This window comes from Musca vetustissima, unplaced genomic scaffold, assembly GCF_032173495.1.
Source record: "Musca vetustissima isolate MV318-11 ecotype Yass unplaced genomic scaffold, APGP_CSIRO_Mvet_v1 utg252202, whole genome shotgun sequence".
In the NCBI taxonomy this organism is placed as follows: Eukaryota; Metazoa; Arthropoda; class Insecta; order Diptera; family Muscidae; genus Musca; species Musca vetustissima.
In genome coordinates, this window is record NW_026873624.1 from 1 (window position 1) to 14,941 (window position 14,941).

At 36.0% G+C, this 14,941-nt stretch overlaps 2 protein-coding genes across 2 annotated transcripts; both read left to right on the forward strand.

Moving 5' to 3' along the window:
• The first annotated feature begins 5,520 nt into the window (after positions 1–5,520).
• LOC133326648 (P3 protein-like) lies at positions 5,521–6,923 on the forward strand. The gene is made up of 4 exons (XM_061535281.1): positions 5,521–5,557; positions 5,622–5,989; positions 6,056–6,538; positions 6,597–6,923. The coding sequence occupies exons 1-4, from the start codon at positions 5,521–5,523 to the stop codon at positions 6,921–6,923; spliced, it is 1,215 nt and encodes a 404-aa protein (XP_061391265.1).
• A 3,395-nt stretch (positions 6,924–10,318) lies between these two features.
• On the forward strand, positions 10,319–14,172 carry LOC133326637 (hepatic sodium/bile acid cotransporter-like). The gene is made up of 4 exons (XM_061535271.1): positions 10,319–10,550; positions 11,399–11,763; positions 11,824–12,306; positions 13,825–14,172. The coding sequence occupies exons 1-4, from the start codon at positions 10,319–10,321 to the stop codon at positions 14,170–14,172; spliced, it is 1,428 nt and encodes a 475-aa protein (XP_061391255.1).
• Positions 14,173–14,941: the final 769 nt, after the last annotated feature.

The window sequence follows — 14,941 nt, forward strand, 5'->3', positions numbered from 1 at the left end:
ACGTTATGATTTTTACAATAATTTGAAATATAATGTCTCTCCTTCTCCCTCCCTCTTCAAAAAAGAGAAATTATGTTTTGAAATGAAATATTTCGCACTTTTTCTATTCGATTTTAAGTAATAAAACAAATAAAATTATGATGCTGTTGACAAAGAATTTGTAAACTAATGATAATGGAAATGTCTTTTTTATTAAGCCCCTATAGAAAATGGGCATGTGTGAACATTTCATGCAGTATAAAAATCAGAATAGTTCTGATTTTGAAAATGAACCCCTTTCAATCCGATGAATTACGTTATGTTTTTCCAACGACTATCAGAAGGCGTGGATTTTCGAAGAATATTTTTTAACGACTATAGAAGGCGTGGATTTTCGCAGATTATTTTTTTACGACTATTAGAAGGTGTGGATTTTCGAAGAATATTTTTTCAACGATGCTTTTTTTATTTTTATTTTTAACTCTGTCATAACTTGTGTGTAAATAGAAATTGGCATGCACACGACAAATATTTTCAATGAATATTTCAATCTGTTTTTGTTCTAATTTGGTTAAAAAGTCTATTTGCACAGCTGCATGCATTTATATATAAATGCTATCATTTTTGTTCAAATAAAAATCGTCATTGATAGAATAATTTTTAGATAATATAGTAAATATTAAGTAGAAGAAAGCTTTGGACCTTCTGTGGATGAAATATTTTTTCCAGGAGGATCGTATGATCCTGATATCGCGATAACGAGAAACTACACGGCCAGCAAATGTCTCTTGCAATAAAGCCATTTTGGCTCGATGTGTGTGTGGCACATGGCTCGTCTTGTTGAAAGCACATATTCTCCAATAGCAGCAAGGAACATCGATTATATTATGCCCAAAACACTTCCAATGGTTCCATCGTCATTTTTTGAAAACGAATCGTTGGACCAAACACTGTTTTTTCCGGATGTAACGATCTCTCTTTAATTGTTGAGGATTCTCAGGCAATTTATATGCCCTCAGTCTTATGGTTAATGAGGGTATAGACACTGTGCCTCATCGATATAACGGTCCACCCCTTCTGGTACCTCCCTTACAATGGGCCAAAATTAATTCAATAACAATGATGTGGAATGTCAGATATGATGCCAAATAGTAAATTTTAGAACTAAATTCAAAACGGCTGAAGCTAGAAGCTTGGAATTTTTTGTTGTTGTTCTTGTAGCAGCCCTAATGGTTTTACACAACGGGCTGAGGTGACAGACGTTGGCCGAGTAAGACTCGGGTCGTTTTGGATCGTAGACCCCTCTGTGTGGTATTTTTAGTGTGGATTGTTGTTGTTGTGTAGGCGAGTGATAAGGCTGGGGTTTTTAGAAATTCGAACTAGAAGGATACGAAATGTACTAAATGTGGTACCCATTGTATTAAGAAAACGTGAAGAGCTAGAACTCAGAAATTGGGAATGTAGGTCACTGGTGGAATGTTCGAAAGATGTACAAAAGGATTTTTGGAAATTCGACCAGTAAGTGTACGAAACCTACTAACCTTTATTAAATTTGGTTCTAATTGTGTATATATTGAACATGTATAGCCAGAATCTTGAAATTTTATATGGAATATACGTTTGGGAAGTGGTGTTGACGAATGCAAATGGTTTTGAAATTCGTACTTATGTGTATGAAAATTACTAAATGGTACTGAATTTGGTACTATTTGCATTTAGGTGAGAATATAGATATGGAATCTTGAAAATAGGAATTAAGATTACTATTAGAGTACAGGATTGCGATAGCTTTAAAAAATCGTTCGTATGCGTACAAAAAGTACTAAATTTCGTACTAGTTACATGTAGGTGAACAGGCGTCTTATAATTGGAAATTCAAATGACAAATGAAATTCGTACTTATGGTTGTGAAAAGTACTAAATTTAGTACGATTTGAATTTTGGGCGAACGGATAGACCTGAAAACCTGACATTTGGAATTAAGATCACTGTTGAGGATTAAGCTATAATGACAGCTTTTAAAATTAGTATTTATGTGTACGAAAAGTACTAAACGGCACTAGATTTGGTACAATTTGAAGTTAGGTGATCGCAGAGATCTGGAACCCTAAAATTTGGAATAAATGTTGCTGTTGAAGAGTAGAATTGATATATGGAAGTATAGTAGTTACTAAAAGGTACAATATTTGGTACAACTTGATTATATGTGTGCCAAGTTTGAAGACGCATTGGTCCAATAATGTCATTGACCATTGGCTTCAATCGTTCACACAGTGCGCTGGATAGCACTTTATATGTAATGGGAAGGAGACTTATTCCTCTATAGTTGGCACATATCGTCTTGCCTCCTTTTTGTGCACGGGACACAGGATGCTGAGGTTCCAATCATTGGGCATGCATTCCTCTAGCCAAATTCTACTGATTAGCTGGTGCATGCTCCTTACCAGCATCTGACCACCAGTCTTGAATAGTTCGGCTTGTAACCCATCGGCACCTGCTGCTTTATTATTCTTCAGCAATTATTCAGAGTGGGCAATTCTTTGCTACTATCAGGACAAGAAGTGCTTTCGTCAAGCAGGTGCGTAAGTTGAGCGGAATAGGCCTCAGCTACCTGTTGTGTGTTCGGCTTTTCGACATCGAATTTCCGTGTTACATTAAATCGCACCTTTGCTGCTACATTAAGACGGGTTGGAACCTTGACTGGCGAGTGATAAGGCTGGGGTTTTTAGAAATTCGAACTAGAAGGATACGAAATGTACTAAATGTGGTACCCATTGTATTAAGAAAACGTGAAGAGCTAGAACTCAGAAATTGGGAATGTAGGTCACTGGTGGAATGTTCGAAAGATGTACAAAAGGATTTTTGGAAATTCGACCTGTAAGTGTACGAAACCTACTAACCTTTATTAAATTTGGTTCTAATTGTGTATATATTGAACATGTATAGCTAGAATATTGAAATTGTATATGGAATATACGTTTGGGAAGTGGTGTTGACGAATGCAAATGGTTTTGCAAATTCGTATTTATGTGTATAAAAATTACTAAATGGTACTGAATTTGGTACTATTTGCATTTAGGTGAGAATATAGATATGGAATCTTGAAAATAGGAATTAAGATTACTATTAGAGTACAGGATTACGATAGCTTTAAAAAATCGTTCGTATGCGTACAAAAAGTACTAAATTTCGTACTAGTTACATGTAGGTGAACAGGCGTCTTATAATTGGAAATTCAAATGACAAATGAAATTCGTACTTATGGTTGTGAAAAGTACTAAATTTAGTACGATTTGAATTTTGGGCGAACGGATAGACCTGAAAACCTGACATTTGGAATTAAGATCACTGTTGAGGATTAAGCTATAATGACAGCTTTTAAAATTAGTATTTATGTGCACGAAAAGTACTAAACGGCACTAGATTTGGTACAATTTGAAGTTAGGTGATCGCAGAGGTCTGGAACCCTAAAATTTGGAATAAATGTTGCTGTTGAAGAGTAGAATTGATATATGGAAGTATAGTAGTTACTAAAAGGTACACTATTTGGTACAACTTGATTATATGTGTGCCAAGTTTGAAGACGCATTGGTCCAATAATGTCATTGACCATTGGCTTCAATCGTTCACACAGTGCGCTGGATAGCACTTTATATGTAATGGGAAGGAGACTTATTCCTCTATACCCATCGGCACCTGCTGCTTTATTATTCTTCAGCAATTCTTCAGAGTGGGCAATTCTTTGCTACTATCAGGACAAGAAGTGCTTTCGTCAAGCAGGTGCGTAAGTAGAGCGGAATAGGCCTCAGCTACCTGTTGTGTGTTCGGCTTTTCGACATCGAATTTCCGTGTTACATTTAATCGCACCTTTGCTGCTACATTAAGACGGGTTGGAACCTTGACTGCTATAATGTCCGAATCGATATTCGCTCCTCGTATCGATGCAACGTCTAAAACACTGGATGAATGCCTTCCGCCTGTCAAAACATGATCGATTTGATTTCTCGTTGTTTGATCTGGAGAAATCCAAGTGGCCTTGTCTATATCGAGATGCTTGAATCTGGTGCTGCTAACTACCATGTTTCTTGCAGCCGTGAAGTCAACCAACCTCATGCCGTTGTCTGATGTTTCTTCATGGAGGCTGAATTTTCCGACGGTAGGCTAAAGATATTTTCCTTTCCGATTTTTGCATTAAAGTCTCCCAGCAGAATTTTAATGTCAAGGCAGTGGTCATAAGCTGTTTCTAGGCGCTCGTAAAATATGTCTTTGGTCTGTTCATCTTTATCTTCGGTCGGAGAATGGGCGCAAATGAGATTGATGCAGAAGAACTTCGCTTTTATGCGGATTATAGCAATTATCTCATATATGGGAGTAAATTTGGAGACAAGGTATTTTATTCTCCTGTTAACCATAAATCCTCAGCCAAATTCATGTCTCGTTTCATGACAGCTATAATACAGAGTGTAATCGTCCGATTTACTTACGCCAGTCCCTTTCCATCGCATTTCCTGTAAGGCAATAATATCGGCTTTGCACTTCTTGAGTACATCCGCCAAAGCGAAAACTGCGCCTTTTCTGTACAACGTGCGCACATTCCAAGTGCAGATCGTGGTCCCTTATACGTTTGCGGGGGTCGAGTGTGGGCATAGTTGTTATGGGTCCATATCAGCTCACTATATCAACGGGTGTTGAAAATAGCTACCACAGGTGACACCGCGGGAAGGTCAGTGTCCACAATTGAGATGAAAGAGGGACCAAGATAAGCCTGGGCTTCGCCATGTTAAAGCCAATAAGAGCCGTTGCTTGGTATCTATCACCCCCTACGCCACCCAATCCGGAATTATAGTACAACAAATATACAACAATTTCCATATAAAATATTATTTATTTTGTATTCCCTTCCGCATACGAAGTAGCAGGTCGACTTTGAATCATGGATTTGTTTGGGAGATATTCAAGAATTTGTTTAAATAATATTACCTATGATATGTATGCACAAATAACGGTGGATTCTTTAAAAATCGTGTAGTGTACATTTTAATTGAATGGGATTTTCTATGCCCATCCGAGCTAGGCAACGAATCAAATCCGTTACGACTTTACTAACCAAGTTTAAATATTTCTCATTTCAAAAGCAACAACCATTCTCTTCGTGCTCAGTGAAATTTACTTCGATCTAGTTTGTTTTGGTTTTCAATGTAAATAAGCTGCGATTGGCGAAAGTACGGCTACAGAAAACACTTCTAAAAATGGGATATTTATTTACAACTATTTTCAACAAGTGAATTTTATTGTTTTACAATTTATTTTAAAAAATTAAATCCAAATAATTGTTTGCTAACAAAAATGACAATGTTTTACTTTCCCAAAATAATGGTGGCTATGTGTCTCTTTACAAGTTTAATCTCTTGGTCATGTCCAATTGAAGCTACAAAAAGAACAACAACAAGACGAAAACATCGAACACTTAGAGAACTTCAAAAAGGAGAGACGTTGCCACAATGGCATGTTGTGTTTAAGCCAGCTAACATAACAGCCCACATGAATAGTGCTATTAACATTGAAGCGGAACTGAGGGGTATGTTCGGATATGAAATTTAAAAAAATGAATAAATGTAATGTTCTTTCTTATTTTATTGCAGTAGATGTTGATTTTCAAAATTTAAATGACATAACATTTGAATTTTATGCGGACAATGAACACTTGGCCAAGGTCAAAAAGGAAGTTGTGGGCTCACAAATTGATGAAACAATTCGTAAATGGAGTGGTTCCATTACTGTTGATGTCAAATTATTAGGTTTTACAAAAATTTATGTTCGAATGATAGATGACAAAAATAATCATGTAGAAATTAGCAAAGAATTTTTGCCATTGATAATCATAAGGAAACCAAGATTGATTGATCACATTTTTACGGGATCGGTGGCATTATTGGTCTCATTACTTTATATTAATTTTGGAGCTGCAATGGATTTGAAGGTACTTAGGAAATTAATTATAAAACCTGTGGTGGGTATAACATCTAAAATAATATTCGATTTATAAATAATTTATTTAAAATTTGTTTCTTTCCAGGGTCCCCTAATTGGATTTATAACCCAATTCGCCTTAATGCCTGTGCTAAGTTATGTTCTTGCTGTTTTTGTATTTCCCCATAGCATAGAAATGCAATTGGGTTTATTTTTTACGGGAATTTCACCCAGTGGTGGAGCATCCAATATGTGGACTGTTATCTTGGGCGGAAATATGAATTTGTCCCTGCTTATGACAAGTCTAAGCAATGTGGCGGCATTTGGTATGATACCATTATGGATATTTACATTGGGCCAAGTAATATTTCGACGTGGTAATATGATAATACCATACTCAAAAATTGCCACATTTGCTGTGGCCCTGGTAATACCCCTAGCCATTGGTGTTGCCATACAAAAATATTCACCTAAATATAGCAAAATATTGGTGCTTTTTTTGGAACCCATTTCAAAGTGTTTAATACTATTCATCATTATATTCGCAACAGTGACAAATCTATATTTATTTGAATTATTTTCATGGAGGGTAAGTATCCTAATCCTGTAAAAATTTTAATAAAAAAATAATTTGATTTTATTTTTAGATCATTTTGGCTGGCTCCTTACTTCCATGGCTGGGTTACGGTTTGGCGTGGTATTTAGCTCGTAATCTAAATCAAAGTGCCGCTGATGCCCTTACCATTGCCATTGAGACGGGTATACAAAATACTGGCATTGCAATATTTCTTCTTCGTAGTCTACCCCAACCTCAGGCCGATTTGACAACAGTTATACCAGTTTCTGTGGCCATAATGACACCATTCCCATTATTGGGTATATATCTTTATAGGAAATACTGGGGTCAAAAAAACGATATCAAATATTGTAGTTTGAATGAAAATGATGATGAGCGACATATACGAAGTTTATAAATAAATGAGGAAAAGAATAACGAGTTTTATTTAACAAATTTTTGGTATATTTTTAGGAGAAAAAAGGAATGTAATTCACTAACTTATCTATTTCGTGGGTTATATAAAATAGGGTATATCGCTCCACGTTTTGGTATAGCCCCCACGTTTTTGACACGTTTTCAAACGAATTGGTTGTAATTTGCTCTGTTTGGTTCTCATTGGGTATTAAAATTTAACTTACTTTACTTAGCTGTCTTGTGACAGAACACTTGTTTCATAAGCGGAGCTAAAAATAGATTTCCAGGCACGTCGGTCTTGCGCACAACTAATTTGAAAGACCATGTTTCGAAATGTTCCCTTTCTCTTAATCTTTCCATCAAATTCGTGGCTTCCCCTTCTGCGTGGACATCAGTAGGTTCGCCTTTATATGCCTTTTGTGGTGGGGCATCCTTATCCATTCTCATAACATGACCTAGCCAGTCGCTCGATACGTCTTACAATGCTGATGCCCGAGAATAGCTGGTACAACTCATGGTTCATTCGACGGCGATATTCACCGTCGACGTAGATCGATCCATAGATCTTTCGGAGAATTATTCTCTCAAACACTTCGTCTGCTTGCGCAAGTACCCATGCTTTTCTAAACTGCTTACTTAGACCATAGTAGCATCTGTTGGCCAACACTATCCTTCTCCGAATTTCAAAACCTATGCGATTAGTTTTATTTATGGCGGTACCAAGGTATATACAATATTTAACTACCTCGAAGCTGTAGTTCTCAAGTTTCACTGTTGGTCCGAGTCTATGCACGTCTTGCGCGTTGATAACATCAGCTTGGTTTTCTCGCCATTTACTGCCAGACCCACTTTAGCTGACTCCTTCTCAATTTGCTTAAAAGTGACTGTTACCGCTCGCAATGATCGATGTCATCCGCGAAGGCGAGTAAAATGTGTTGATTGGTGTACAGAGTGCCATTTCTGTTCACCTTTGCGTCTCATATGACCTTTTCCAGTAGGATGTTAAAAAGATCACCCTTATCTGAATCCTCCTTCGGTATTGAAGGGCTCCAATAGGCCCTTTCCGACATTAACTGCTGACCTTGTGCCAGTTAAAGTCGTATTAGTTTTGCAGGAATGCCGAACGCAGACATAGCTTTCATCACTTCTCAACGAGTAAGGGCTGTCGAATGCGGCAGAGTGAAAATCTGGTCAATGGTGGATTTACCAGGTCTTCAGCCGTTTACACTGCACGCTGGATAGTACTTTATATGTGATGGAAAGGAGACTTGGGACGCAGGATGCTGAGGTTCCAATCATTGGGCATGCATTCCTGTAGCCAAATTGTACTGATCATCCTATCTCCTTTCTCCCACAATAATTCTCCCACGCATTAATTTTTGCTACTGCCTGTAGGGTTGCCCTATACGCTGCGTTTTTCACATCAGATCGTACCATGTTGCTTTTGCTGCAGTTTGTAGGGAGTGGGCAATTCTTTGCCATTGTGCTACTATACTATTATCGGGACAAGAAGTCCTTTCGTCAAGCAGGTGGGTAAGATGAGCGGAGTATGCTTCTGCTATCTGTTGTGTTTGCAGCTTTTCGACTTCGAGTTTCCGTGTTACATTAAACCGCACCTTTGCTGCTACATTAAGACGGGTGCGAACCTTGGATACCACCAGGTAATGGTCCGAATCAATATTCGCTCCTCGTATCGATCGAACGTCTAAAACACTGGACGAATGCCGTCCGTCTATAACAATATGGTCAATTTGATTTCTCGTTGCTTGATCAGGAGAAATATCTATGCTGCTAACTATCAAAATTTCTTTCAATAGGATTCTTATTGAGTATAAAATCTCTCTAATAAAAATTATTACTATTGGCCGGGGTAGCCCCCATATAATGATTACTTCTATTATTCGATACATATTTTGGGGGGTTGGAAATATTATTCAACCAAATTTAATTTTTCAAATTCTTCTTATTCTTAATTTTCAGCAATTTTCTTTAGCAAAAACGATATTGTTGTAGATGTACCAGAACTAGGATGCCAGGTTTTGTGATCACTACACCGGCTGATATCTCTTCACAGGGTATGCTAATGGATAGGAAGCCTTATAGGTGTCACTGCTTCCCCAGTGGAAGTGGTGTGCATTGGCATCACATCCAATGATTATGTCACCAGTGCTGCCACTGCCTCCAGTAGATAGCGTACATCAGATCCGGTTGGGGCAGGAGCATCATAGGGGAGATAGACGCAGAGACTATATGGGTTTCGAGTTACCCCTATCTAGTCCTAATGTCGTCACAACACCATTGCTGAAATTTAACAGAAGCATTAAATTAGGCGCTTTTAGCGCTTGCTGCTATCTGTTTCATGTTTTATTGGCGGGAGACGGAATTGAAGTTTCCCCATCCCATAAAGCAATTCACCCTTGTTCCTCCTTAAGTACTGTTCTCCAGCAGAATCGGTAGCGAACTTTGCCACAAAACCGCAGTTTCTTTCAAATGAAGTGAGGATTATCCACTTCCTCATCTGAAGTCCGTCGTTGTGCTTTTCCACTAACCGCCGTGTATTCTCCAGTCACCTAAATAATGGTGGGATCCACACTGAGGTAACAATCCCGCTCGGTATTTCATGGACCGCTGCCAGTTTACTATCTTCCCAAAAAGGGTCGTAGATGTTGTCTTCTTACAAATTTACAACCTTGACCCCTTTGTACAAGGTGATCTGGCCAAACCGTAGGTTCCGTCGATCAACTTCGTCCGTCTTAGAAAGAGGTCTTTCAGATAACTGACGACAAGCAACAATTTATCGTCAGCGATAATTCCATCGGGGTCAGCTCGATCCATGATTGGCGCCGATGTTTTGGCTTTATTTTGTTTTATAAAAATTCTTAAAAAGAATTGTTTTTTTTTAAAGCATTGCAAAAATGTCTTGTATGTTTTGCAGTTAAGCTATTTTGTCAGTCAACCATTTGAATTCTTAAAATTGTGAATGTCTTGTCGAGAGTCTAATGTGAGTGTAAAGAGTAATAAGTTTATTTTCTCAAATTCGTTGTGTTTTGTTAACTTTCTCCGTTGGCTGGCATCAACGCACGTTACTCAGCTCCCCCAAAACAAATGGAATCAACTAACGACAGTCTAATCTCGATTGTAAAAATGTTCGGTTGTGTTTTTGTATATATTTTATTTAATTAAAGTTATTCTTTTTTAATTGTACATCCACATTTAATATTCTGTAAATTTACAAAAAACTGTAGATAATAAATGATGAAAATTGTGAAATTATCACGCAAATAAATAAAAAATAACGATTCCAAAAAGTACATAACCCCATTTGATTGCGAATGCACCAAGAAAAACTATTTTTTTTTGAGAGCAAAAAAAAAATCAATTAAAAAACTAAACGCAATGCACTGCCGCACTGATGCATTTTACATAGTGTTGTTGGTTAGCTTAATAGCCCACTTGCCGGTCAATGGGGCAACGGGAAAAGTGAGAGACATAGAAGTAGGCGAAACGAATCTAAATGCAGTAACTTGGCAAAGCGCCGCTGCAGATCCACAATGGCATGTTCATTTCAAACCAAGCAATATGACGGCACATATGGATACCAATGTTGAAATTCAGGTTGAAATAACAAGTAAGCTTAGAATTCAATAATCGCGTAAAGCAAAATAATAATAAAAAAAAACAAATGTACATACACAATTTTGTACGCACTTCGGTATATAATCAAGTACAATTAGATGTTGCATGATTAAAAATTTATCTCTCGGAACTTAGGAAGTTTTAAAAAATAAATAGTATGTCTATTTTAAATAATATAAACCATATTATTTTATTACATTTGACAGATAAAATTTTGAGCTATATACAGATATGAATTCATAAATGTAAACAAACAAAGTTTCAAGAGGCTTTCGCATATGATCAGCGACGAGAGGTTTTTACTGACGACGAAAATTTAGAAAAACATATATTTACGGATAGTGACCCTTGAAAAAATATTCTTTAAAAAATCCACGACTTATAGTGACCCTTGAAAAAATATTCTTTAAAAAATCCATGCCTTATAGTGACCCTTGAAAAAAATATTCTTTAAAAAATCCACGCCTTATAGTGACCCTTGAAAAAAATATTCTTTAAAAAATCCACGCCTTATAGTGACCCTTGAAAAAAATATTCTTTAAAAAATCCACGCCTTATAGTGACCCTTGAAAAAATATTCTTTAAAAAATCCATGCCTTATAGTGACCCTTGAAAAAATATTCTTTAAAAAATCCACGCCTTATAGTGACCCTTGAAAAAATATTCTTTAAAAAATCCACGCATTATAGTGACCCTTGAAAAAATATTCTTTAAAAAATCCACGCCTTATAGTGACCCTTGAAAAAATATTCTTTAAAAAATCCACGTGGATGTATTATTATTAATTTTTATTATTTTTTGAAATTGAAATTTTACTTGAAATTATTTTTTTATTTTCAGATATAAATGCGGCAAATTTAAATGACATTATGTTTCGATTTCACAGCGAAAACAGTGATTTGGCACAAGTTAATGACATTGTACGGGGATCACAATTTGATCCTATCACCCAGAAATGGCAAGGAAATATAACAATACAGGTTATATTTTTGGGATTTACACGAATACATGTACACATGATCAATGAACGGGAGAATATTACCGAAATTAGTAAGGAATCATTTCCATTGATAATAATACGTAAACAACGTATCATAGATCACGTATTTACGGGATCGGTTGCCTTGTTGGTATCACTGTTGTATATTAATTTTGGTGCTGCCCTGGATGTGACGGTCTTAAAGGGATTAATTGTAAAGCCTGTGGTAAGTAAAAAAAATCGACATTATTAATTTTGCATATTAACTATTTTTCTCAATTTTCAGGGTCCCTCAATTGGTTTTTTCTCCCAGTTTGTGCTAATGCCGCTGATAAGTTATGCTGTTGGCTATTTCGTTTTTTCGGAAAGTGTTGAAATGCAGCTGGGCCTATTCTTCACCGGTGTTTCGCCCAGTGGTGGTGCTTCGAACATTTGGTCTGTCATCTTGGGTGGCAATATTAATTTATCCGTTCTAATGACGACCGTTAGTAATATTGCCGCCTTTGGTATGATGCCTTTGTGGATTTTTACACTGGGCCATTTGATATTTGAACGTGGCAATATGGCTATACCATATAAAAATATAGCAACATTTGCTATAGCCTTAATTGTACCACTGGCCATTGGTTTGGCCATTCAAAAATGTTCACAACGTTTGACACGGATTTTAGTGCGCTTTCTTAAACCGATATCAACGTGCCTGATATTGTTCATAATCATATTTGCAATTGTAACGAATTTATATATGTTTAAATTGTTTTCATGGAAGGTGAGTTTGTGTTGCATACAATGTTTTCAAAGTCTTTTAGAATTATCTTTGTCAGTAGCCAAAGTGCTGCGGGTTCCTCTTGAGAATATGCATAGAATCATTTTCTAAGTCGATTTATGCATGTCCGTCCGTCTGTCTGACCATGTTAAATTGTAAACAAACTACAGGTCGCATTTATTATTCGAATTGGATGAAATTTAGCACAGCTCATTCATTTGGCCCAAGGACGAACCCTATTGAAATCGGGAAAAATCGGTTCAGATTTAGATATAGCTCCCATATATATTTTCGTCCGATTTAATGTAAATGGTACACCAAACTCCCTAAATATCATTCGATTTGCACGAAATTTGGCACAGCATAATTATTTAGGTCTAGAATGATGTGTGTTAAGTCTCCTGAAAATCGGTTCAGATTTAGATATAGCTCCCGTATATATTTTCGTCCGATTTAATGTAAATGGTGCACCAAAGTCCCTAAATATCTCTCGATTTGCACGAAATTTGGCACAGCATACTGAATTGAGTCTAGAATGATGTGTGCTAAGTTTCATAAAAATCGGTTCAGATTTAGATATAGCTCACATATATATTTTCCTCCGATTTAATGTAAATTGTGCACCAAAGACCCTATATATCTGTCCATTTGCACGAAATTTGTCATAGCGTTCTGAATTAACTGTAGAATGATGTGTGCTAAGTTTCGTGATAATCGGTTCAGATTTAGATATAGCTCCCATATATATTTTCGTCCGATTTGAGGTAAATGGTGCACCAAAGACCCTATATATCTTTTAATTTGGACGAAATTTGGCACAGCGTACTGAATTAAGCCTAGAACGATGTGTGCTAAGTCCGATTTAATGTAAATGGTGCACCAAAGACTCTAAATATCTTTCGATTTTCAAGAAATTTGTCATAGCTTACTGAATTAGCTGTAGAATGATGTGTGTTGAGTTTCGTGAAAATCGGTTCAGATTTAAATATAGCTCCCATATATATTTTCGTCCGATTTAAGAGAAATGGTGCAGCCATAGCTTCCATATGTATTTCGAACGGGTGTCTAATTGATATTAAATGTTTAACAGTGCGACGTACCGAATAGCGTGTATCAATTTTGCTATAAATCGTTTTCCATAAATTTGTCCCATGGTACGCAGATAACTCTAAATCTGGCCGAATGAAATTAAATTTATCATAGGTTGCAGAAAGGCTTGAGTATGTTCCTACGAGGGAACATTGACATACAATTGTAAGGATACATATGTACAATATACCCAAAGTGGTGAAGGGTATCATATAGTCGGCCCAATCCGACTAAACTACATTCCTTACTGGGTTTTTTATGGATTTTTGAAAAATATTTTTTCAAGGCGAGGTTTTTTGAAGAATGTTTTAAAGTCACATTTTTATAAATCTTTCAAGAACGCGCAAAAATATTGATTTTATCAAAATTAATGAAGTGATGTGCAACGTTCATAAATAAAAAAAGACTATAATTTCACTTTATTATTTACAGATAATTTTAGCCGGTTTATTATTGCCCTGGTTGGGTTACATGTTTGCCTGGATCTTGGCCAAGATATTGAGACAAAATCCGGCTGATGGTCTAACCATTGCCATTGAAACTGGTATACAAAATACGGGTATTGCTATATTTCTGTTACGAAGTCTGCCACAACCTCAAGCCGATCTAACAACAGTTATACCCGTGGCAGTGGCAATAATGACGCCATTTCCATTGATGGCATTATATTTGTATAACAAATGTACCGGACACAATATCAAGGATGGTAGCTATTTAACATCGGAGAACATTTCAGAATATAGGCATCAACAACAGCAGGAACAACCGCATCAACAATGATAGTATTAGCTAAAAATGTGTGGTAAAAAATCCTTCATTGGCTTGTCAAAAATGTCAAAAAAATTGTATATAATACCAAAAAAATTATATTTAAATTCATACATCACACCTTTATTAGGTTTCTGTTTTTAATGAAATTTAATTTGCGATTTGTTTTCTTAAATGTTTAGAATCTTGTTAAGTATTTGAGTGTTCCATTAGGTTTTCCAAAAACAATTTTTTTTATATAATACCAAAAACAAAAAAAAAACAAAAAAAAATACCAAATTGTATATCTAAATTCATACATACCTTTATTTTGTTATTCATGTATTTGTTTTTTTTTTTTTTTTTTGAATAAATAATATATTTTAATTGAATTTCTTGTGGTGATTTTTTTCTTCTTAAATTATAGATTTTCAATGTTTGCCTTCAATCCTTAGGCACTTGTTGCTTGTAAAATTTTCAACAAACACTGTATGGTGTTGCCTTCTAAATTAAGTTTTCTCAATTCCTTGATATAACCAACATAATTTGAGGGTCTTTGTACTAGACTATTTAATAGATTTGGTGTCAGTTGATAGTAGATGACAACTGATACCAATTTTGCCAAATCCTGTTGCGATAGATTGGCCACAATGTGAGATTCAAAATCTCTGGCTGTAATGAATTGCCTTAAAGGCGTTGACAATTTATGACGACACGTTTCAATAAATGTTTGAAATTGTTCAATAAACGATGATATCAATTCCTTGGGGAACAGTATATGCGGATGCGAATACTGTTCCAA

Bases quoted from the DNA above. Each gene is read 5' to 3' on its own strand.
- LOC133326637 (XM_061535271.1), top strand. From the start codon at position 10,319: ATGCACTGCCGCACTGATGCATTTTACATAGTGTTGTTGGTTAGCTTA. The intron at 11,764-11,823 runs GTAAGTAAAAAA...CTCAATTTTCAG, and splicing joins GATTAATTGTAAAGCCTGTG to GGTCCCTCAATTGGTTTTTT. The intron at 12,307-13,824 runs GTGAGTTTGTGT...TATTATTTACAG, and splicing joins TTAAATTGTTTTCATGGAAG to ATAATTTTAGCCGGTTTATT.
- LOC133326648 (XM_061535281.1), top strand. From the start codon at position 5,521: ATGAATAGTGCTATTAACATTGAAGCGGAACTGAGGG. The intron at 5,558-5,621 runs GTATGTTCGGAT...ATTTTATTGCAG, and splicing joins CATTGAAGCGGAACTGAGGG to TAGATGTTGATTTTCAAAAT. The intron at 6,539-6,596 runs GTAAGTATCCTA...TTTTATTTTTAG, and splicing joins TTGAATTATTTTCATGGAGG to ATCATTTTGGCTGGCTCCTT.